At 48.4% G+C, this 24332-nt stretch overlaps 1 protein-coding gene across 4 annotated transcripts in view; it reads left to right on the forward strand.

Annotated features, from left to right (window-relative positions):
- The first annotated feature begins 2720 nt into the window (after positions 1-2720).
- mpp2b (MAGUK p55 scaffold protein 2b) overlaps positions 2721-24332 on the forward strand; it is a 94764-nt gene continuing 73152 nt past the window's right edge. Inside the window, exons 1-5 of one of the 4 annotated variants that reach the window (XM_056297411.1) lie at positions 2745-2847; positions 6492-6505; positions 10750-10902; positions 21911-22066; positions 23286-23513. In XM_056297411.1, coding sequence (XP_056153386.1) covers positions 2745-2847; positions 6492-6505; positions 10750-10902; positions 21911-22066; positions 23286-23513 — 654 coding nt within the window. Of the gene's footprint in view, positions 2848-6491; positions 6506-9889; positions 9904-10742; positions 10903-21910; positions 22067-23285; positions 23514-24332 lie in introns of all 4 variants that reach the window. The other 3 variants (XM_056297410.1, XM_056297413.1, XM_056297412.1) reach the window with 3 other exon arrangements.

Here is a 24332-nt window from a genome sequence, read left to right on the forward strand (position 1 = left end):
TCTTCTATCTTCATAACGTGCTGGTTTATGTCTTCTATCTTCATAACATTTGTTGATTTATGTCTTCTATCTTCACAACATGTTGGTTTATGTCTTCTACCTTCACAACATGTGTTGGTTTATGTCTTCTATCTTCATAATGTGCTGGTGTATGTCTTCTATCTTCACAACATGTGTTGGTTTATGTCTTCTATCTTCATAACGTGCTGGTTTATGTCTTCTATCTTCACAACATGTGTTGGTTTATGTCTTCTATCTCCACATGTTGGTTTATGTCTTCTATCTTCACAACATGTTGGTTTATGTCTTCTATCTTCTTAACATGTGTTGGTTTATGTCTTCTATCTCCACATCTTGGTTTATGTCTTCTATCTTCACAACATGTTGGTCTATTTCTTCTACCTTCACAACATGTGTTGGTTTATGTCTTCTATCTTCACAACATGTTGGTTTATGTCTTCTACCTTCACAACATGTGTTGGTTTATGTCTTCTATCTTCATAACGTGCTGGTTTATGTCTTCTATCTTCACAAAATGTGTTGGTTTATGTCTTCTATCTTCATAACGTGCTGGTTTATGTCTTCTACCTTCACAACATGTGTTGGTTTATGTCTTCTATCACAACATGTTGGTTTATGTCTTCTACCTTCACAACATGTGTTGGTTTATGTCTTCTATCTCCACATGTTGGTTTATGTCTTCTATCTTCACAACATTTTGGTTTATGTCTTCTACCTTCACAACATGTGTTGGTTTATGTCTTCTATCTTCATAACGTGCTGGTTTATGTCTTCTATCTTCACAACATGTGTTGGTTTGTGTCTTCTATCTCCACATGTTGGTTTATGTCTTCTATCTTCACAACATGTTGGTTTATGTCTTCTACCTTCACAACATGTGTTGGTTTATGTCTTCTATCTTCACAACATGTGTTGGTTTACGTCTTCTATCTTCATAACATGTGTTGGTTTATGTCTTCTGTCTCCACATGTTGGTTTATGTCTTCTATCTCCACATGTTGGTTTATGTCTTCTATCTTCACAACCTGTTGGTTTATGTCTTCTACCTTCACAACATGTGTTGGTTTATGTCTTCTATCTTCACAACATGTTGGTTTATGTCTTCTACCTTCACAACATGTGTTGGTTTATGTCTTCTATCTTCACAACATGTTGGTTTATGTCTTCTGCCTTCACAACATGTGTTGGTTTATGTCTTCTATCATCATAACGTGCTAGTTTATGTGTTCTATCTTCACAACATGTGTTGGTTTATGTCTTCTATCTCCACATGTTGGTTTATGTCTTCTATCTTCACAACATGTTGGTTTATGTCTTCTATCTTCTTAACATGTGTTGGTTTATGTCTTCTATCTTCACAACATGTGTTGGTTTATGTCTTCTATCTTCATAACGTGCTGGTTTATGTCTTCTATCTTCACAACAGGCGTTGATTTATGTCTTCTATCTTCATAACATTTGTTGATTTATGTCTTCTATCTTCATAACATGTGTTAATTTATGTCTTCTATCTTCATAACGTGTTGGTTTATGTGTTCTATCTTCACAACATGTGTTAATCTATGTCTTCTATCTTCACAACATGTCAAGTCAAGTCAAGTCAAGTTTATTTATATAGCACATTTAAAACAACCACAGTTGAACCAAAGTACTGCACAAGCTTAAAATACAATATAAAATATGTAACACATATGAATATAAAAATAAATGTAAAAGTAAAATAAAGCAATTAAAATGTAAACAATAAAACACAAGCGTAAAAGTATATTTCCACAATAAAATCACGGTGTCTAGCTCAACTTGAATTGAATGCCAGTGAGAAGAGGTGGGTCTTTAACCAAATTTTAAAGTCTGTAGGGTCTGAGCAGATCTTATGTGTATTGGTAAGTTGTTCCAGAGATCAGGGGCAGCTACTGCAAAGGCTCTGTCACCCCTATTCTTAAGCCTGGATCTGGGAACATGTAAGAGCATCTGGTTTGCTGACCTGAGTGCTCTGACTGGTGTATGATGATGTATTAGCTCAGATAAATAAGATGGTGCCAGCCCATTTAACGACTTGAAAACAAGTAATAAAATCTTAAACTGGATCCTAAAACAGACAGGAAGCCAATGAAGGGAGGCCAGTACAGGCGTTACGTGATCACGTCGCTTCTTTCCTGTCAGCAGGCGAGCAGCTGCTTTTTGTACAAGCTGCGGGTGACGAAGCGAAGACTGAGCTATGCCAACATGCAGAGTTACAATAATCTAGACGAGAGGTAATAAACGCATGGATTACCCTTTCAAGATCATTTGGAGGGAGATAGGCCGTTACTTTTCCCAGAAGTCGTAATTGAAAAAAACTTGTTTTGACTACTGAGCTAATTTGTTTGTCAAAGTTAAAAGAGCTGTCAAACATCACCCCAAGATTCCTAACAGAAGAGTGACTGTAGGAAACTAAAGGGCCAAGAGCACTATCATAACCATCCAGCAGATCATGTGTTAATTTATGTCTTCTATCTTCACAACATGTTTTAATTTATGTCTTCTATCTTCATAACGTGTTGATTTATGTCTTCTATCTTCACAACATGTGTTGGTTTATGTCTTCTATCTTCACAACGTGTTCTCTGAGGGGACCTGTGAAGGCATTTAAAGAGGACTGATGTAGTGACTAGTGTGTGTGTGTGTGTGTGTGTGTGTGTGTGTGTGCGTGCGTGCGTGTGCGTGTGTGCGTGTGTGTAGCCATGCACCAGGTGTTGGACACACTGAGTGACAGCATCAGCTCGACCACCGCCAACGACCTGGATCTCATCTTCCTCAAAGGCATCATGGAGAGCCCAGCGGTGAGTCCAGTCTCTTTTAATATGGCCACAAATACAGCATGAGCACGTGTCTGGTCATGTGGGCCACTGAGATGAGTGTGTGTCCATGTGTGCACGCGTGCGTGTGTGCGTGCGGGTGTGTGTCCTCGACGTATATAGTATTGTAACGTGCATGGATAAGTAGACACGTTGGCCCTTGGCTAAGGGGTCAGAACCTTTAGTTGACTGGTTAACGTTGTCGCTTGCGGAGTGGGAGACACAGGTTCGCGTCCCGGCTGTGGCGGTTCCCGGACTGCCCCCTGAATTCGCTACAGTATTAGAGGTTGAGCTAGAATAGAGTTTTGGATCCAAGCTGTTTTCATCCGGGTCTCATGGACAACTGCCTAGACGTTGGATGAAGCATTCTGGATGTTCCTCAACGGCATCAAACCGCCATCCAAGAAAATTCACAAATTGATTGGTGTCCAGGTCTGTGTGTGAGATGATCGATTGGAGAAAGGCGTACCTGGTCTCGAGGGAGCCCCGAGGAATGAAGTAACGTGGTCGACCGGGTCAAAGATCATCGAGCTGAAAAAGGCAGGCCGGTGCCGAGCGAGGGCGGACCAGATTTCTCAGTTTAACCAAGGCGCCGGCACGTTTACTCCATCTCCTAACTCATTTCCTATGGTGGTAGCCACAGGGCCGAGCACATATACCTTCCAGTAGTTGAAAAATAGTGTAACAATTATGGATAAGTAGACACATTAGCCTTTGGCTAATGGGTCAGACCTTTTAGTCGACTGGTTAACGTAGTCGCCTGAGGTGCGGGAGATCCTGGTTCGCGGGCTGCCCCCTGAATTCGCTACTTTGTTGTCAGAAGTGGGATGATGAGACCGTGAAACCATCGGAAGCGCGTGCTCCCAGAGGCATGAGGGCGATGATATGCTGAAGCGTAGAGACGCGCTTCCCGAAGGAGGGGGTTAATGTAATGTGCACGGATAAATAGACTCACTAGCCCTTGGCTAACGGGTGCAACAAACAAGAGCAGCCACATGGAACGTCGCTTTTGGGTGCCATCTTTCCTGTGCGATGTAGACAGAGACGTAGAGGGAAGTACCTCAATATTACCCAACCCCTATCAAGCACTCTCACGCACTGAATCCAAACACAGCTGAGGGTCTTGTCAACAAAGTCTGGTTCGATGTGCAGATTGTAATGATTGCAGCCTAGGCGTCCATTTTGTGACACATTACTTCCGTTGAAGGGGAAGTTCCGGTTTTATTTTGGTATTGGGTAGGGGCTCGTGTGAACCGTTGTCACCAATTTTTGTAATAATCCGCTTTTCGGTGCTAGAAACATGACCTGTATCACAACAACGTCTGTCCTCAATAAAACTACAGCTGAGGCATGAAGATGGTGTTCTGGTGTTTGTCCATTCACTCTATTGACTCCGCAGAGATCACTCCGATCTCGACAAGATGCATATCGGACACTGAGCTAAATTAAGAGGGCAACTGACACTCGAATCATTTATCATACACCAGGATGAGGACGGTCAGAAGTACGCAATGCTGGCAATCAACGAATGGACAAACAAAGACGTTGTCAAAACAATGAGAGCCTACTGTGACGGCATATCACTGCCAAAATCCACGAGTGCAAATGAGATCCACGCAGATGTAGAGGAACCGCATGTGCAACTCAGACAGCCGTGCATGCATATTACTTTTGTGAGCGCTTACCCGGCACTTGCAAAATATCTCTGCTCGCGCAAGCAAAACTCGTAGGAGCGCTTGACTATCCCCGAGAGCACAACTACTATCATTGCTCTCCTGTTCGCAAAACTTTCACCTGCTTTCTGTAATGTCCACAAATACACGGGACGACTGGGTGTTGTGCCCTGCATACATGCTCGTTCCGCTTTCCTTCTTCCGTACTCACCCCTTAACCCCTTGCTTCTCTCAAAGAGGTATGCTCTATTAATGTCTGAACATCACATCCCTCCAAAATTCCCAAACAAAACCACAAAACATACTTGGCAAAAGGGGAACATATAAAAATAAACAAAACAGTTTTCTTTGACTACAAACAGTGTTTTTTCTTTTTTTGTTTTAGCTTAGTATAAAGTATTTAAGGTACTCCGGCCGCTTCTGGACTACCCTCCGTGGGTAGCAAGGGATGTCAGGGGTCGCCAGGCCCGATGGTGCCACTGGGGGTGCCCTGTCTGTGTCGGTGTGGGCAAACCCGCTAGGACCACCTATGGGTTCAGTCTGTTGAGGTATGATGCTGTCGTGTTCTGTAGCGGCGGGCGTAGGTCGAACTAGTGAGGGGGACACTTGCTTGAAGTGTGATGTGTTCCTTGTCACCACTTGCTGCTCACGTTGTGCAGCGACCACTCTTCCTTTGACGGCAATGACTTGGAATGGATCAGGATGGAAAGGGGATTGGAACTTGTTGTCTGGTCACAGTCTTTTGACCAACATATGGTCTCTCACTTTCAGAGCAGAGGAGGGACGACAGAAGCATTTGTCATGGTGCCTTTTCATCTTCTCTTTTGCTTGTGTGTCTTTGGCTCTCATGAGCTCGTCCGGGACTGTGGACTGGACACTGGGCAGTGTTGTGCGCACTTGCCTACTGAACATTGCTGTGGTTGGGGGAGTCCCAGTGGAGCAGTGCAGTGTTATTCTGTATGCTCTCAGCAAGCGATTCGGTTCTAGTTGAGTGTTTTTGTGCTCCAGGGTTGCAATCCTGAATGTTTTTTTTTTCAGGGTGTCTGTGAATGTTCTCATTCATCCAGGTCATGGTTATCCAAAGGAATTGAGTCAAGTGCAACTGGACTGAGGAAGCCTCTTGGATGAGAGGCGAAACGTCTTCATGGATATATACCAAGTCCAGTTGCACTTGATTCAATTCCTTTGGATAACCATGACCTGGATGAATGAGAACATTCACAGACAATGTCTATATTGTTTGTTGTCTGCATGAGTTGATTGGGTGGCAAATGAGTTTCCCCATTGGGGATTAATAAAGCTGTCTAATCTAATCTCTGTTTGGTAGCTCGAGCAGCATGAGCACTGGTGTAGTCAGGTGGTGAGGCATCATTTAGTGGTAAGAAAACATTTAATTTCAGTCAAATTTCCCATAAGCTGAGCACATTAACACTATGCTCCAAAATAAAGTCATATACCAGCATTGCTTTGCTAGACAGTGATCTGATATTGATGAAGCCAATTTTCAAGGGTTGTGTACTACTTGACTTTGCTGGGATAGGCCTTTGATTGGGGCTAGCAGTGGATGAGGTAATTTCAGTTGGGAGCAAGATTTCAAAGGTTAACAACAGAGGGATTGAGATGCCTGTGTACACGTTGAGGGAGAGATAACGTTATGGTTTGGTTAGGTGATTTGTGATACACATTGCCACTGCCATAAGTAGGTATAGTAATTATACTCTTGTGGTTAGTATTTGGTGTGCAAGAAAACTTGCAAGTGACATGGTGGAGGAAGGAGGAGCATATCAGCTCCCTCACGCCTCTGAGCGCACGCACTTCCGATGACCTCACAGTCTCACCATCCCACTTCTGACACCAATGTAGCGAATTCGGAGGGGCAGCCCGGGAACTGTCGCCACAGCTGGGACGTGAACCCGTATCTCTTGCACCGCGGGCGACAACGTTAACCAGTCGACTGAAGGGTCTGACCCGTTAGCCAAGGGCCAACGTGTCTACTTATTCCAGTTACAGTACGTTACACCCTATAAGATATCGTGGGGTGGGCTTCACGCTAAGGTATTTGACACGGCGGCCCCTGATGTGTAGAGTGTATGCTGCGCTATGGGTCCAACTCAGCATAACCCTCCCTCCCCAGAACCAACAGGACAGCTGAGACGCCCCTACTCCAAGGTAAGTACACAACTCCAAAATACTTACAAACCCTCGGGTAAGTATTGTAATAAGCCCTAAACTCCAAACACAGTAAAGATGAATCAATAGGCAACAACAGTTTAGTATTAATTGAATGTAATACTATAGGATGACAATAGCAAAAAAATAAAATGCAAAAAAAAAAAAAACATAGAGTTTGACTTTCTTTGTATACACAATGTCAACACAACCTCACATGAGAAACTGAGTCTAAATGTTGAGCATCAAAACCAATGAATGTTCAAACATGAACAGTTCAGGTGGTTTGTTAACACAGTCTAGTAATGAGTAATAACGGAACTGACCCAAATACCAGTCTGATGGATCCTGGACACACGAGACGAGCCGCCGGAGACACGCCTGTACGGCAGGGCAAACCACGTGACGTGCGTGCAGTCTACGTGACTCACTGTGGACGTTAGATGGCGCCACCAGCAATGCAACGCGTTCAGTGTTCACACTGCTCCTGAAATAACGTTCACTCAGGCAGCAAATCTCCCGCCACACAACTAAACACCACGACTGTCCTCCGAGTCCTCTTCTCAGCACCCCACACTTCATCCGGACGCACTGAGAACTACCGAGCCACTACGACCCGGGAGCTAGCTAGCTCCACTGACACATAGACTAACTTCAGCACCGTAGGCTGATCCAGTACGGTACTAAGCTAGTGCTGGAGAGAGTCCATCACTAAACACTAATGTCTACTAACGTCTGTCCAGAGTCCTCTTCGTCCCTCATGCGCACTACAACACCGACGAAGCACCGACTTCCCCGTCCTCAGTCCAGGACCAGGTCAAACACCCCACCGCTAGCCGGGGGGGGGGGGATTCATGCTAGCTGGTGGTCCCTCGCAGCCTCCAGGCAGGACACCTTCTCCGACGCACCCCAGGAAACACGGATTCGCCCGACAGGATTCTGGTAGACGGCAACACGTCCACTCCCCACTCCACGTACAGTACGTGTCTGTCTCTCTCTAGATTTCGTATTTTTTTCCATTAGAAAAAAAAATTGCTCAGCGACCCACACACAACCGCAAAGCTGTCGCACACCGCCTCTCTTCTCCCCTCCCCCCGGTGTGTTAGAGAGCCTCACTCTGATTGGCTACAATGGAGGAGGCTTGCCTGATCCAACCCTATCATATACGACTATACTCAGAACAGTTGCACACCCTACATGTACATAACCAATTATCCCACTCTTGCCCACATCCGGCTTCCCACCGCCAACTGTGTCCGTAGGGACGCCCGACCAAGCCGGAGGTAACACGGGGATTCGAACCGCCAACCCACGTGTCGGTAGGCAACGGAATAGACCGCTACGCTACCCGGACGCCTACTCATAGGAAGTGTTATCCCTCCACCTCCCGCTTTTTTTCTCCCAATTGAAGTTGGCCAATTACCCTACTCTTCACATCCGGTGTCCCACCCACGGACACAGCCATTTGTGTCTGTAGAGACGCCCGACCAAGCCGGAGGTAACGCGGGGATTCAAACCGCCAACCCACGTGTCGGTAGGCACCGGAATAGACCGCTAGGCTACCCGGTCGCCACTTACAGGAAGGTGAGGGTTATGGGTTAATCTCATATGACGTCACACGTCACGTGACGGCATCACATCCGCCATGTTGGAGGACAGCGGCTCCAGTCCACAGCATGTGGCAGAGGGTGCGCCATGCCGAGCGTGTTGGAAACAGTCCGGGGGACAGGACAGGACGTGTTTCGGGGTGAGAGTCACACGCCACAGCTGTCGTGCTTCATGTCTTACTACGGCTCATTTCTTCCAATCTGATGCTTTGCGCCGTTAGGTCAGAACTTCGTACAATTTATTTCGCAAACTGTTTTTCGAAAAGCGGGTCACACCTGCGATGTTTCATTTCGTACGTTTGTCCAGTTTTCGCTTAAAATGTGGTTCTTGTAAGCACAGATCGACCATGAGAACTTCAGTGTAAACAGTGGCTGCGGAGGTCTGGCCGTTCTCCAACATGGCGGAGCTGTTCGTTGCCAATGAAAAAGTCACGTGATTGGGAATAACGTCGCGCTGAAGCGTCACAGCGCGTGCTGGTGGTTTAAGCCGAAAGGAGGGTTTTCTCGGACTCGCTTGGTTTGTCAGGGCGGGTTGGTGACAGTGGGCCGGTGTGTTTTTATTATGCAGGACTTGTTTTGCTGTAGGTTGCTTGCTTGTGCAGTCCTCCCGAGTCATAGCCAGCAGGTCTCCGTGAGTCTGTTGATGGTCCGAGATGAGCTGGCCTCCGCTGGATTAGTTGCTCGCTGACATGAAGGAACTCCTGCCTCTCGGGGAGTAATTCCCCGGGGATTACTCCCTAGCATGTTTAGGATTACTCCCCGGGGATTTCATTGGCAGCGGAAGTATGTTTTTACTCACCCTTTGAAGACAACAGCATTGCATGGGTTGTAGGGGTTTAAAAGCAAAGGTCAAAGGTCATGACTGAGTTACAGGTTTCATATCAGAGAAATAATATCTTTGAGTTGATATTAAAAGTTAAACCATTTGAACGCCTGCGTGTTTGTTAGGACGGTTCATCCTGCTGTGTTACATGTGGGCAACAGCCCCTGCCTGATGATTAGACACTTGTTTCCATGGTGATTCAGCTGTTTCAAGACTTGTTTTCTTGATGCTATTTGTGTTGTCTGCTTCAGCCTGTCTTTTTAGAGATATTGAACTCATGACACGAGTCTTTGCTATTACGAGGAATATGGTTGGGAGATAGACGTGGTATGATCCTCACAGGACCTCTCAGAGCCCTTATTTACTTACTTACCTCTGCCTTACCTTTTACTTACCAGTGGCTCTCAATCAGGTCCTCAGATACCACCAGTACTACTGGTTCTTTATTCTACCAGGTAGTTCATTACATTTACCTGCTGTCTCAGATATTCAAGCTAATTACAGCCAGTGAATGTAAATAACTGGTAATTAATTGGTCATTCAAAATATCTGTGAATGTTCTCATTCATCCAGGTCATGGTTATCCAAAGGAATTGAATCAAGTGCAAGTGGACTTGGTATATATCAGTGAAGACATTTCGCCTCTCATCCAAGAGACTTCATCAGTTCGTGCCTTTCTGCCTAGACCAAGCTAGTCTGGACTAGCTTGGTCTAGTGGAAAGGTGGTGTAACACAGTGGTGAAAATGCCCCTGTCCCAGCTTCTTTGGAACGTGTTGCAGGCATCACATTCAAAATGAGTGAATATTTGCAAAAAACAATAAAGTTTATCAGTTTGAACATTAAGTATCTTGTCTTTGTAGTGTATTCAATTGAATATAGGTCGAAAAGGATTTGCAAATCATTGTATTCTGTTTTTATTTATATTTTACACAGCGTCCCAACTTCATTGGAATTGGGGTTTGTACCATATCAAAGATATGGTACACTTTCATGTGTACTACTGTCATCTAATACCAACATCTACCTATGCTGTGACAAGGAAATATGTTGCCCTAGACATCAAGCAACGATAATTTTTTTCGCACGTATTGTCCAGTTTTAGTCTGAACCCAAAAAAATTCACCAAAAATGTCTCCCAGACCTTTCTCAATACACTTTCATGTGTACTACTGTCATCTAATACCAACATCTACCTATGCTGTGACAAGGAAATATGTTGCCCTAGACATCAAGCAACGATTATTTTTTTCGCACGTATTGTCCAGTTTTAGTCTGAACCCAAAAAAATTCACCAAAAATGTCTCCCAGACCTTTCTCAATCCTTGAGCCAGGGAGGGAAGACTAAATATCCAGGCCATCTTCAGGGCACATATATAAATCCACATGAACCCACCTGTATTTTAAACACAAAAAAGCCCTTAGGCTAGTTCCTTTCTTGAAAAGAGATTGTAGTACATGTTAGTTATTCATGGTTCATGGACACAGTATTAAGATGGCAGAGATGTACTGCTGTGATTATGTGACCATAGACCAGAAGGAGACTTCAAAGTGCCACAGCAAAATATTCCATCCATCCATATTTATTAATCCTACCTGTCTCTGTCTTGTTGAACTCGAGGCCCATGAGTGTTTTGAGGAGCCCAAGCTGGAGGCGGTACGGGAAAATAATGTGGAGCTGGTCCAGGACATCCTCAAAGACCTGACTCCCCTCACACAGAGGAGCAAAGCGGCCGATGAGCTGGCGCGCATCCTGAAGGAGCCCCACTTCCAGGTCAGGAGGTCAGGAATGATGTCTGTGATGCTAACCATGATAACATGACAACAAGAAACCTTCATCACCTTTCACCTTTCACTGTGAAAGAAGCTAAACAGATGGCATGGATGCAGACGGCAGTCATTTTTTAAATGGGTAGTCTGATGTCCAGGGTTTTTATTGTGTCCTACTTATGTAGCGTCAGACAAACTCATAGATTCCTTTTTTTTTGTCTGTGTGCAGTTTGAAGGTGCATTGAACAGTGAATTTAGCCTACTTCGCTCTACTGCTGGATCTCTACCAGGATCCTTAGCAGTTCCTCTCTAGAGAAGGGAAATACACCTTCTCTGGAGTCAGTAGTTCATACTTTTACTTGTTAACCTAGTGTTAACAATTTTTATTAACCAACGTTTTCGAATGTACATGCAAAATCCTTAAATTTAGATTATATATTTTGAACTACTTTTCTGTGATATGCATATCCATCTTTTCCTGCCACAGAAGTAACTCCTTCTACCGTAGGAGAAGACACATATGCATATTACTGAAAATCTTGTTTTTTAAAGATATTTGTTATTTACCACAGGTGGATTACAGAAATATTTACAAGACAAAAGTGTTTACAAAAAACCCCCCCAACAACAACACAAACAAGGAGACATTAAGACAGAAAAGAGAAAAGGGGGTGGGGTACCAGCCATGATGGGCAGTGTTGAGAAAGTGTGTTGTGGGGCATGTTGTTATTATGGGTTGTGATATTGGCGATGGGAAGATCTGAATCAGGGAGGTGGAGAGGAATCGGCTCTGGATAAACGGCAGTCCAGGCATTATGGAATGGACTCAGATGGTCCTTCAGGGTTTCTAGATAATGGTTGACTGATACTTTCATTCTGTCTTTCCAGTTCAGTGACATGTTTTCTTGGCCGCAGTCAGTGCTACTAAGATGAAAGTTTGGAGATATTGTGGGATTATAAGTGAGGAGAGATCGCCTACAGAAAGATGGAAGGGGAGAGGGGATGCTAAGGTTGGGGATCTCGAACAGCTTTCCCATGACCTCCAACCAAAACCATCCAACTGATTTGCAGAGCCAGAATACAGTGAAGTGGTTGTCTGATGCAGTGGGACAGCGTGGTTGTCTGATGCAGTGGGACTGTGCAGTTGTCTGATGCAGTTGGGACCACTCAGTTGTCCGATGCAGTGGGACAGCGTGGTTGTCTGGTGCAGTGGGACAGCGTGGTTGTCTGGTGCAGTGGGACAGCGTGGTTGTCTGGTGCAGGGGGACAGCTTGGTTGTCTGGTGCAGGGGGACAGCGTGGTTGTCTAGTGCAGTGGGACAGCGTGGTTGTCTGATGCAGTGGGACAGCGTGGTTGTCTGATGCAGTGGGGCAGCGTGGTTGTCTGGTGCAGTGGGGCAGCGTGGTTGTCTGATGCAGTGGGACAGCGTGGTTGTCTGATGCAGTGGGACAACGAGGTTTTCTGGTGCAGCGGGACAGCGTGGTTGTCTGGTTGTCTGGTGCAGTGGGACAGCGTGGTTGTCTGGTGCAGGGGGACAGCGAGGTTGTCTGGTGCAGGGGGACAGCGTGGTTGTCTGGTGCAGTGGGACAACGAGGTTTTCTGGTGCAGCGGGACAGCGTGGTTGTCTGGTTGTCTGGTGCAGTGGGACAGCGAGGTTTTCTGGTGCAGGGGGACAGCGAGGTTGTCTGGTGCAGGGGGACAGCGTGGTTGTCTGGTGCAGTGGGACAGCGTGGTTGTCTGGTGCAGTGGGACAGCGAGGTTGTCTAGTGCAGTGGGACAGCGAGGTTGTCTGGTGCAGTGAGACAGCGTGGTTGTCTGGTGCAGTGGGACAGCGAGGTTGTCTAGTGCCGGGGGACAGCTTGGTTGTCTGGTGCAGTGGGACAGCGAGGTTGTCTGGTGCAGGGGGACAGCTTGGTTGTCTGGTGCAGTGGGACAGCGAGGTTGTCTGGTTGTCTAGTGCAGTGGGACAGCGAGGTTGTCTGGTGCAGGGGGACAGCGAGGTTGTCTGGTGCAGTGGGACAGCGAGGTTGTCTGGTGCAGGGGGACAGTGTGGTTGTCTGGTGCAGTGGGACAGCGAGGTTGTCTGGTGCAGTGGGACAGCGAGGTTGTCTGGTGCAGTGGGACAGTGTGGTTGTCTGGTGCAGTGGGACAGCGTGGTTGTCTGGTGCAGTGGGACAGCGTGGTTGTCTGGTTGTCTGGTGCAGTGGGACAGTGTGGTTGTCTGGTGCAGTGGGACAGCGAGGTTGTCTGGTGCAGTGGGACAGCGAGGTTGTCTGGTGCAGTGGGACAGCATGGTTGTCTAGTGCAGGGGGACAGCGAGGTTGTCTAGTGCAGTGGGACAGCGAGGTTGTCTAGTGCAGTGGGACAGCGTGGTTGTCTGGTGCAGTGGGACAGCGTGGTTGTCTGGTGCAGGGGGACAGCGTGGTTGTCTGGTGCAGGGGGACAGCGTGGTTGTCTGGTGCAGGGGGACAGCGTGGTTGTCTGATACAGTGGGACAGCGTGGTTGTCTGGTGCAGTGGGACAGCGAGGTTGTCTGATACAGTGGGACAGCGTGGTTGTCTGATACAGTGGGACAGCGTGGTTGTCTGGTGCAGGGGGACAGCGAGGTTGTCTGATACAGTGGGACAGCGAGGTTGTCTGATACAGTGGGACAGCGTGGTTGTCTGATACAGTGGGACAGCGTGGTTGTCTGGTGCAGGGGGACAGCGAGGTTGTCTAGTGCAGTGGGACAGCGAGGTTGTCTAGTGCAGTGGGACAGCGAGGTTGTCTAGTGCAGTGGGACAGCGAGGTTGTCTGGTGCAGTGGGACAGCAAGGTTGTCTGGTGCAGTGGGACAGCGAGGTTGTCTGGTGCAGTGGGACAGCGAGGTTGTCTGGTGCAGGGGGACAGCTTGGTTGTCTAGTGCAGTGGGACAGCGAGGTTGTCTAGTGCAGTGGGACAGCGAGGTTGTCTAGTGCAGTGGGACAGCGAGGTTGTCTAGTGCAGTGGGACAGCGAGGTTGTCTGGTGCAGTGGGACAGCGAGGTTGTCTGGTGCAGTGGGACAGCGAGGTTGTCTAGTGCAGTGGGACAGCGAGGTTGTCTGGTGCAGTGGGACAGCGAGGTTGTCTGGTGCAGTGGGACAGCGAGGTTGTCTGGTGCAGTGAGACAGCGTGGTTGTCTGGTGCAGTGGGACAGCGAGGTTGTCTAGTGCCGGGGGACAGCTTGGTTGTCTGGTGCAGTGGGACAGCGAGGTTGTCTGGTGCAGGGGGACAGCTTGGTTGTCTGGTGCAGTGGGACAGCGAGGTTGTCTGGTTGTCTAGTGCAGTGGGACAGCGAGGTTGTCTGGTGCAGGGGGACAGCGAGGTTGTCTGGTGCAGTGGGACAGCGAGGTTGTCTGGTGCAGGGGGACAGTGTGGTTGTCTGGTGCAGTGGGACAGCGAGGTTGTCTGGTGCAGTGGGACAGCGAGGTTGTCTGGTGCAGTGGGACAGTGTGGTTGTCTGGTGCAGTGGGACAGCGTGGTTGTCTGGTGCAGTGGGACAGCGTGGTTGTCTGGTTGTCTGGTGCAGTGGGACAGTGTGGTTGTCTGGTGCAGTGGGACAGCGAGGTTGTCTGGTGCAGTGGGACAGCGAGGTTGTCTGGTGCAGTGGGACAGCATGGTTGTCTAGTGCAGGGGGACAGCGAGGTTGTCTAGTGCAGTGGGACAGCGTGGTTGTCTGGTGCAGTGGGACAGCGTGGTTGTCTGGTGCAGGGGGACAGCGTGGTTGTCTGGTGCAGGGGGACAGCGTGGTTGTCTGGTGCAGGGGGACAGCGTGGTTGTCTGATACAGTGGGACAGCGTGGTTGTCTGGTGCAGTGGGACAGCGAGGTTGTCTGATACAGTGGGACAGCGTGGTTGTCTGATACAGTGGGACAGCGTGGTTGTCTGGTGCAGGGGGACAGCGAGGTTGTCTGATACAGTGGGACAGCGAGGTTGTCTGATACAGTGGGACAGCGTGGTTGTCTGATACAGTGGGACAGCGTGGTTGTCTGGTGCAGGGGGACAGCGAGGTTGTCTGATACAGTGGGACAGCGAGGTTGTCTGATACAGTGGGACAGCGTGGTTGTCTGATACAGTGGGACAGCGTGGTTGTCTGGTGCAGGGGGACAGCGAGGTTGTCTAGTGCAGTGGGACAGCGAGGTTGTCTAGTGCAGTGGGACAGCGAGGTTGTCTAGTGCAGTGGGACAGCGAGGTTGTCTGGTGCAGTGGGACAGCAAGGTTGTCTGGTGCAGTGGGACAGCGAGGTTGTCTGGTGCAGTGGGACAGCGAGGTTGTCTGGTGCAGGGGGACAGCTTGGTTGTCTAGTGCAGTGGGACAGCGAGGTTGTCTAGTGCAGTGGGACAGCGAGGTTGTCTAGTGCAGTGGGACAGCGAGGTTGTCTAGTGCAGTGGGACAGCGAGGTTGTCTGGTGCAGTGGGACAGCGAGGTTGTCTGGTGCAGTGGGACAGCGAGGTTGTCTAGTGCAGTGGGACAGCGAGGTTGTCTGGTGCAGTGGGACAGCGAGGTTGTCTGGTGCAGTGGGACAGCGAGGTTGTCTGGTGCAGTGAGACAGCGTGGTTGTCTGGTGCAGTGGGACAGCGAGGTTGTCTAGTGCCGGGGGACAGCTTGGTTGTCTGGTGCAGTGGGACAGCGAGGTTGTCTGGTGCAGGGGGACAGCTTGGTTGTCTGGTGCAGTGGGACAGCGAGGTTGTCTGGTTGTCTAGTGCAGTGGGACAGCGAGGTTGTCTGGTGCAGGGGGACAGCGAGGTTGTCTGGTGCAGTGGGACAGCGAGGTTGTCTGGTGCAGGGGGACAGTGTGGTTGTCTGGTGCAGTGGGACAGCGAGGTTGTCTGGTGCAGTGGGACAGCGAGGTTGTCTGGTGCAGTGGGACAGTGTGGTTGTCTGGTGCAGTGGGACAGCGTGGTTGTCTGGTGCAGTGGGACAGCGTGGTTGTCTGGTTGTCTGGTGCAGTGGGACAGTGTGGTTGTCTGGTGCAGTGGGACAGCGAGGTTGTCTGGTGCAGTGGGACAGCGAGGTTGTCTGGTGCAGTGGGACAGCATGGTTGTCTAGTGCAGGGGGACAGCGAGGTTGTCTAGTGCAGTGGGACAGCGTGGTTGTCTGGTGCAGTGGGACAGCGTGGTTGTCTGGTGCAGGGGGACAGCGTGGTTGTCTGGTGCAGGGGGACAGCGTGGTTGTCTGGTGCAGGGGGACAGCGTGGTTGTCTGATACAGTGGGACAGCGTGGTTGTCTGGTGCAGTGGGACAGCGAGGTTGTCTGATACAGTGGGACAGCGTGGTTGTCTGATACAGTGGGACAGCGTGGTTGTCTGGTGCAGGGGGACAGCGAGGTTGTCTGATACAGTGGGACAGCGAGGTTGTCTGATACAGTGGGACAGCGTGGTTGTCTGATACAGTGGGACAGCGTGGTTGTCTGGTGCAGGGGGACAGCGAGGTTGTCTGATACAGTGGGACAGCGAGGTTGTCTGATACAGTGGGACAGCGTGGTTGTCTGATACAGTGGGACAGCGTGGTTGTCTGGTGCAGGGGGACAGCGAGGTTGTCTAGTGCAGTGGGACAGCGAGGTTGTCTAGTGCAGTGGGACAGCGAGGTTGTCTAGTGCAGTGGGACAGCGAGGTTGTCTGGTGCAGTGGGACAGCAAGGTTGTCTGGTGCAGTGGGACAGCGAGGTTGTCTGGTGCAGTGGGACAGCGAGGTTGTCTGGTGCAGGGGGACAGCTTGGTTGTCTAGTGCAGTGGGACAGCGAGGTTGTCTAGTGCAGTGGGACAGCGAGGTTGTCTAGTGCAGTGGGACAGCGAGGTTGTCTAGTGCAGTGGGACAGCGAGGTTGTCTGGTGCAGTGGGACAGCGAGGTTGTCTAGTGCAGTGGGACAGCGAGGTTGTCTGGTGCAGTGGGACAGCGAGGTTTTCTGGTGCAGTGGGACCCATGTGGGGGTGTTGCTGTGTGTGAAGCCACATGGTACCTTGTGTGAGTGGTGATGTGTGTGAAGCCACATGGTACCTTGTGTGAGTGGTGATGTGTGTGAAGCCACATGGTACCTTGTGTGAGTGGTGATGTGTGTGAAGCCACATGGTACCTTGTGTGAGTGGTGATGGGTGTGAAGCCACATGGTACCTTGTGTGGGTGGTGATGGGTGTGAAGCCACATGGTACCTTGTGTGAGTGGTGATGTGTGTGAAGCCACATGGTACCTTGTGTGGGTGGTGATGGGTGTGAAGCCACATGGTACCTTGTGTGGGTGGTGATGTGTGTGAAGCCACATGGTACCTTGTGTGAGTGGTGATGTGTGTGAAGCCACATGGTACCTTGTGTGGGTGGTGATGTGTGTGAAGCCACATGGTACCTTGTGTGAGTGGTGATGTGTGTGAAGCCACATGGTACCTTGTGTGAGTGGTGATGGGTGTGAAGCCACATGGTACCTTGTGTGAGTGGTGATGTGTGTGAAGCCACATGGTACCTTGTGTGGGTGGTGATGTGTGTGAAGCCACATGGTACCTTGTGTGAGTGGTGATGTGTGTGAAGCCACATGGTACCTTGTGTGAGTTGATGTGTGTGAAGCCACATGGTACCTTGTGTGAGTGGTGATGTGTGTGAAGCCACATGGTACCTTGTGTGAGTGGTGATGGGTGTGAAGCCACATGGTACCTTGTGTGGGTGGTGATGTGTGTGAAGCCACATGGTACCTTGTGTGAGTGGTGATGTGTGTGAAGCCACATGGTACCTTGTGTGAGTGGTGATGTGTGTGAAGCCACATGGTACCTTGTGTGAGTGGTGATGTGTGTGAAGCCACATGGTACCTTGTGTGAGTGGTGATGGGTGTGAAGCCACATGGTACCTTGTGTGGGTGGTGATGGGTGTGAAGCCACATGGTACCTTGTGTGAGTGGTGATGTGTGTGAAGCCACATGGTACCTTGTGTGGGTGGTGATGGGTGTGAAGCCACATGGTACCTTGTGTGGGTGGTGATGTGTGTGAAGCCACATGGTACCTTGTGTGAGTGGTGATGTGTGTGAAGCCACATGGTACCTTGTGTGGGTGGTGATGTGTGTGAAGCCACATGGTACCTTGTGTGAGTGGTGATGTGTGTGAAGCCACATGGTACCTTGTGTGAGTGGTGATGGGTGTGAAGCCACATGGTACCTTGTGTGAGTGGTGATGTGTGTGAAGCCACATGGTACCTTGTGTGGGTGGTGATGTGTGTGAAGCCACATGGTACCTTGTGTGAGTGGTGATGTGTGTGAAGCCACATGGTACCTTGTGTGAGTTGATGTGTGTGAAGCCACATGGTACCTTGTGTGAGTGGTGATGTGTGTGAAGCCACATGGTACCTTGTGTGAGTGGTGATGTGTGTGAAGCCACATGGTACCTTGTGTGGGTGGTGATGTGTGTGAAGCCACATGGTACCTTGTGTGGGTGGTGATGTGTGTGAAGCCACATGGTACCTTGTGTGGGTGGTGATGTGTGTGAAGCCACATGGTACCTTGTGTGAGTGGTGATGGGTGTGAAGCCACATGGTACCTTGTGTGGGTGGTGATGTGTGTGAAGCCACATGGTACCTTGTGTGGGTGGTGATGTGTGTGAAGCCACATGGTACCTTGTGTGGGTGGTGATGTGTGTGAAGCCACATGGTACCTTGTGTGAGTGGTGATGTGTGTGAAGCCACATGGTACCTTGTGTGGGTGGTGATGTGTGTGAAGCCACATGGTACCTTGTGTGGGTGGTGATGTGTGTGAAGCCACATGGTACCTTGTGTGGGTGGTGATGTGTGTGAAGCCACATGGTACCTTGTGTGGGTGGTGATGTGTGTGAAGGCACATGGTACCTTGTGTGGGTGGTGATGTGTGTGAAGCCACATGGTACCTTGTGTGGGTGGTGATGTGTGTGAAGCCACATGGTACCTTGTGTGGGTGGTGATGTGTGTGAAGCCACATGGTACCTTGTGTGGGTGGTGATGTGTGTGAAGCCACATGGTACCTTGTGTGGGTGGTGATGTGTGTGAAGCCACATGGTACCTTGTGTGGGTGGTGATGTGTGTGAAGCCACATGGTACCTTGTGTGGGTGGTGATGTGTGTGAAGCCACATGGTACCTTGTGTGGGTGGTGATGGGTGTGAAGCCACATGGTACCTTGTGTGGGTGGTGATGTGTGTGAAGCCACATGGTACCTTGTGTGGGTGGTGATGGGTGTGAAGCCACATGGTACCTTGTGTGGGTGGTGATGTGTGTGAAGCCACATGGTACCTTGTGTGGGTGGTGATGTGTACTCTGTGCAGGACCTGGAATTAGAGGATTTTTTGGTTGCATGACATGGAGAATGTGTTATTTCCTATGCTGTGCCAGTTGATGTCTGACTGATGTATATTCAAGTCTGCTGTCCATTTGTCTATTGGCATTGACATGGCATTGACATGGTGACGAAAGACTGTAGATGTGGTACAGTATTTGTTGGGTTGAAAGGAATCTAACTTTAGTAATAAGGGAGGAGTGAAGTTGTGGAAGTTATGGATATCAGTTTTCTTTTTCATGGTCTCTTTCAACCGTATGTACTGGTTGTGGCAGTGGTGGGTCAGGTGTGTGTTTGCTTAAGAAAGTCTAAGGTGATGAGAGAGCTGCCATTGAAACGGTGCCCCGGGCTTGTTACTCCTCTGCATTTCCATGCAGGAAGTTGATGGGATCCTTATTGATTTTAGACATAGGCTGGTGCCAGATAAGGGTGAGAGTAGAAGGAGATAGAGACAGTCTGAGGTTAAGTGTGTCATTTGCTTCCCACCAGGCTGTGAGTCTAGTATTTACGGTGCTAGATTTGAAGCGGCTGTGGGTTTTGACTGATTTATCTATGATTCTTACAGATGGTCTGTTCAAGATCAAGCTAGGAAGAATTGGAGTTGCTTGTCTGTTGCCGGATATACTGAAGCTGGTGGAGGAAGGAGTAGTGGTAAAACTTTGGTGCATCAAGCCCGCCATGTTGTTAGGGCTTTTGGCATGTAGTTATTTTGATTCTGGGCCTTTTACCTTTCCAGTATAACAAATTGACTGTTGAATTTAGGGAGGAGACCCAGCCTAGGGCGGGGATTAACAGGGGTCATGGCAAATCGCTTTTTTGTTCTAAAATTTATTTCTTATTTTTCCCTTTTTCTCCCAATTTAGTGGCCAATCGATCCCTATTTAAGTTCAATCCCCCACCCTCATACTGCATGCGTTCGCCAACTGCATTGCTCCGGCCGGCAGTCTGGAAGGAGACGCCTCGCCACTTCCATGACAAGGCGACTCCAGGCTGAACCACTGATTTTTCCGACACACACAGAGACGCATTCATGTGGTACGGATCTGATGGGACCGAGGCGCGAACCCCGGTCCCCAGTGGGCAACTGCATCGACACAAGGCCGATGCTTAGACCGCTACACCACCGCGGACTCGCAAATAGCTTATTTTTGAGAGAATTTTCATTTTGATGGTGGCAATATGGGCAATTAAAGAGAGTAATAATACTCGCTACATTTTTATAGCACTTTTCTAGACATCCAAAGCACTTCGCAGTGAGGTGGAGTATCCATGCATCCTAGGATCTGTGGGTTGCAGTGGCATGTATAACTGAGTGTCGTCAGCATAAACATAGTAAAAGACATCATGATTTTAAATAACTCAACGTTGTGTCCACATGAACCGATTCAACTTCCTGGGAAGGTGCAATAAGGTGCAATCACCGCCAGTTCAGAGTTGAAACACTACAGACCACGTGGCAGCTCCTGACGCCCAGCATTAGGTGTCAAGAGCTGTATTGAGAAAAACTTAAATGAGAATTTAAGAAGTTATTTACAGAATAAGAGTTATTTACAGGGTAGTGCAGGTTTTATGCAAGGTTTCCATATACAGAGAGCACAGTAGGGAACATAGAAAGGGGGTGGGGGTGGGGAGTGGGAGGGCGGCAGTGTCTGGGGACTTATTAGAAAGAGGCCTACTGCTGTAGGGAAGAAGCTGTTCTTGTGGCGTGAGGTTCTGCTGTATAGATCTAATCCGGTTGCCAGAGCAGAGTGTTTGGAGAGACCATGGCTTGCTTGTTTGCTTTATTACTTCTAAAAGAGGGAAATCCACCTATGCCATGTCGTTTTCACTTACTTTTGAATCTTTCAGTTGTCTCCATTTCTCAAACAGATACACAATGTTGACCTGGTGGTGAGATAGTATGTCATAATTCTTGTATTCAGTGGAGCACTTGTGTTGTCGTAGTCCTCCTCATAGCTTGTTGTCATTCATGGCGTCATGGTAGTAACTTTAACTTATTGTAACTGACACCATCAGTGCTGTCGTTTTCATCACTGGTATGATCATTATCATCTTAACCACTGCCACTGTTGCCTTTCACATACTTACCATGCTGTATCATCATCAACGTCTTGATGCAGTCTCAATAATCCAGGTAAGAAAATCACAGGAATTTGAATCAGTTCATCTGGACACAACGTTTATTGACAGAAACGTTTCTTCATCTAATGCCCCTTTTCCACTACATGGTACCGGCTCAACTCCATTCGACTTTTTCGTTTTCCATTACTGGAAAGTTCCAGCATTTTGGTAGCTGTTACCACTTTTCTGGTACCATCTTTGTCAAGGTTCCAAAAAAACTGGAGCGGATACCAAAATCAATGCAGACCAGCTACACTGAGGGGTGCTGTTACAGTGATGGAAAACCACACTCTGCGAGGCGAGTCGAGTTGAGTCGAGATGGTACCATGTAGTGGAAAAGGGGCATAAGTGACCTCTTCAGTCAAAACTGACTGCAGGTATCCCCACCTTTGTTTATACGGGTGGGGATACCTGCAGTCAGTTCAGACTGAGAGTGATGACTTTGATAGATTACTGACTAACTGATTGACTGATGACTTAGATTAGACTTAGACGAGTGACGCAACGCATCTGCCAGTAAACGTTGTGTCCAGATTAACTGATTCAACTTGCTTTGAATATCCTCATCAATGCTATTTCTTGCTGTTATTGAACCACAGTCCCTGCTGGAGACCCATGACACAGTGGCATCCAAAAACTATGAGACTCCTCCGCCAAGCCCTTGTGCCTTCATGGATGCAGCCCTCAACAGCCAGCCCATTCCTCCTGATGCGATCCGGATGGTGGGCATCCGAAAGGTGTCAGGGGAGCATCTGGTATGACCACCACATTCAGGACCTACCCGTAGTGGTACAATGGGTTCAGTGCCTCATGTTTGGGTTTCATTCTGACTGGACTCACCTCTGTAACAATACTTACCTTCATTCAGTGTGTAAAATTGATGAGAACACCCAGAGACCGCTAAGGTGTGAGGAATAAGGCATTCCTGATCCAACCCGGTTTCAGTCCAACGTAAAATGTATAGTGGTGTATAGTAATGGCCTTTAATTCTGCCCAAACCAAATATTGACTTCACTTTTGAGGATTGCTCAACATTCTCACTTTTGAGTTTTGTACGCCTTCCCAGCTAGCATTTTAGCATTTTGTTTAGCTTAGATATGTGTGTTAGTTTGGATGTATGTGTTTTTGTAGTTCTTGTAATTTGGATATGTGTGTTTTTAAAAAAAAATTATTTCTGATTTTTCCCTTTTTTCACCCAATTTAGTGGCCAATCAATCCCTATTTTAGTTCAAACACCCACCCTCGTACTTCATGCGTTCGCCAACTGCATCTCTCCGGCGGCAGTCTCGAAGGAGACGCCTTGCCACTTCCGTGACAAGGCGACTCCAGGCCGAACCACTGCTTTTTCCGACACACACAGAGATGCATTCACGTGACGAACACAAGCCGACTCCGCCCTCCTCCCGAAGATAGCGCTGCCAATTATTGCTGCTTCACCGAGTCCGGCCATAGTCGGATCTGACGAGACCAGGCCCCGGTCCCCAGTGGGCAACTGCATCGACACATGTGTCATTTCATTTCATGTGCGCAAGTGCATAAAATGAAACGACAAATAAAGTGTTTCTGATTCTGCCTCTGATTATACTGGTGCACTCCGTCATGTGCAGCTACCTCAGACATGTATGTCAGTAAGCTGCTAACATGTATTTTAGCATCTCTGATATAGTCTCTGCACCTTATCACCTCTTATTTCACCTGTGTAAGTCAGTCCTTGTGTATATATGTGGAGGTTGTTGTGTTGGAGTGTTATTATTCTATGTTAAGTACACTGAGAGAGCCACGACACCAGAGTCACATTCCATGTTTGTGTAAACTACATGGCCAATAAACATGATTCTGATTCTGATGTTCCATGTAACACAAAGTTAACAAAATAATTCTTGACATTTCACTCACATGTTAGAATGTGCAATAAACTTCCCATCCCATTGGCCTTCTTTACGAAAATCCTCTTTGTTGTGTGTGTTTGAATAGGGAGTCACATTTCGTGTGGAGAGCGGTGAGCTGGTGATCGCCAGGATTCTGCATGGCGGTATGATCGACCAGCAGGGCCTCCTCCATGTTGGTGACATCATCAAGGAGGTAAATGGAAAGGAGGTCGGCAATGACCCCAAAGTGCTGCAGGAGATGCTGAAGGAGGCCAGTGGCAGCGTGGTCCTGAAGATTTTGCCCAGTTACCAGGAGCCCCACACCCCACGACAGGTCAGTCAATAGGCTGTAGACTTCCTACATGAACTAACAATCATCTATCGTCAATCAACTGGTGTATACCAGTACAGAGTATGATGCCACAATCTGATATTTTACATGCTGTGACGTTTTACAAAGGTGACCAAGAAGGAGCTCATTATCACCTGAACCCACAACTCAGTATCTACTACTACTTTTGGCTGCTCCCGTTAGGAGTTGCCACAGCAGATCCTCCACTGCGATTCATTGATAACCATGAATATTTAAATTCTGCCAGACGATTGTAAAGAATTCTAATCATATTGTGTAGATCTAGTCTTGTGACTTCATGTTGTTTTTTATTCATGGACGTTTTAAGTGTTGCTCTTTGACTCCCCGTTCAAACCAGCGTTCCTCCCTATCAAGGATGTGCGCATCCTCATCCCTGAAAGAGTGGCCACTGGTCTGTAGATGGTGTAGACCAGGGATAGGTAACATGGTCCAGAAAGGTCCGATGTGGGTGCAGGTGTTTGTTCCAACCAAGCAGTTACACACCTGATTCTATTAGTCAACCAATAGTCTTTGCTAAGGACCTTGATTTGTAGACACGTGTGTAACTCCTTGGTTGGAACAAAGACCTGCACCCACACCGGACCTTTCTGGACCATGTTGCCTATCCCTGGTGTAGACTGTGGATTCCTGGCCTGTGGATGGTGTAGACTGGAGTCCTGGCCTGTGGATGGTGTAGACTGTGGAGTCCTGGCCTGTGGATGGTGTAGACTGTGGAGTCCTGGCCTGTGGATGGTGTAGACTGTGGAGTCCTGGCCTGTGGATGGTGTAGACTGTGGAGTC

This window comes from Lampris incognitus, chromosome 17 (assembly GCF_029633865.1).
Source record: "Lampris incognitus isolate fLamInc1 chromosome 17, fLamInc1.hap2, whole genome shotgun sequence".
In the NCBI taxonomy this organism is placed as follows: Eukaryota; Metazoa; Chordata; class Actinopteri; order Lampriformes; family Lampridae; genus Lampris; species Lampris incognitus.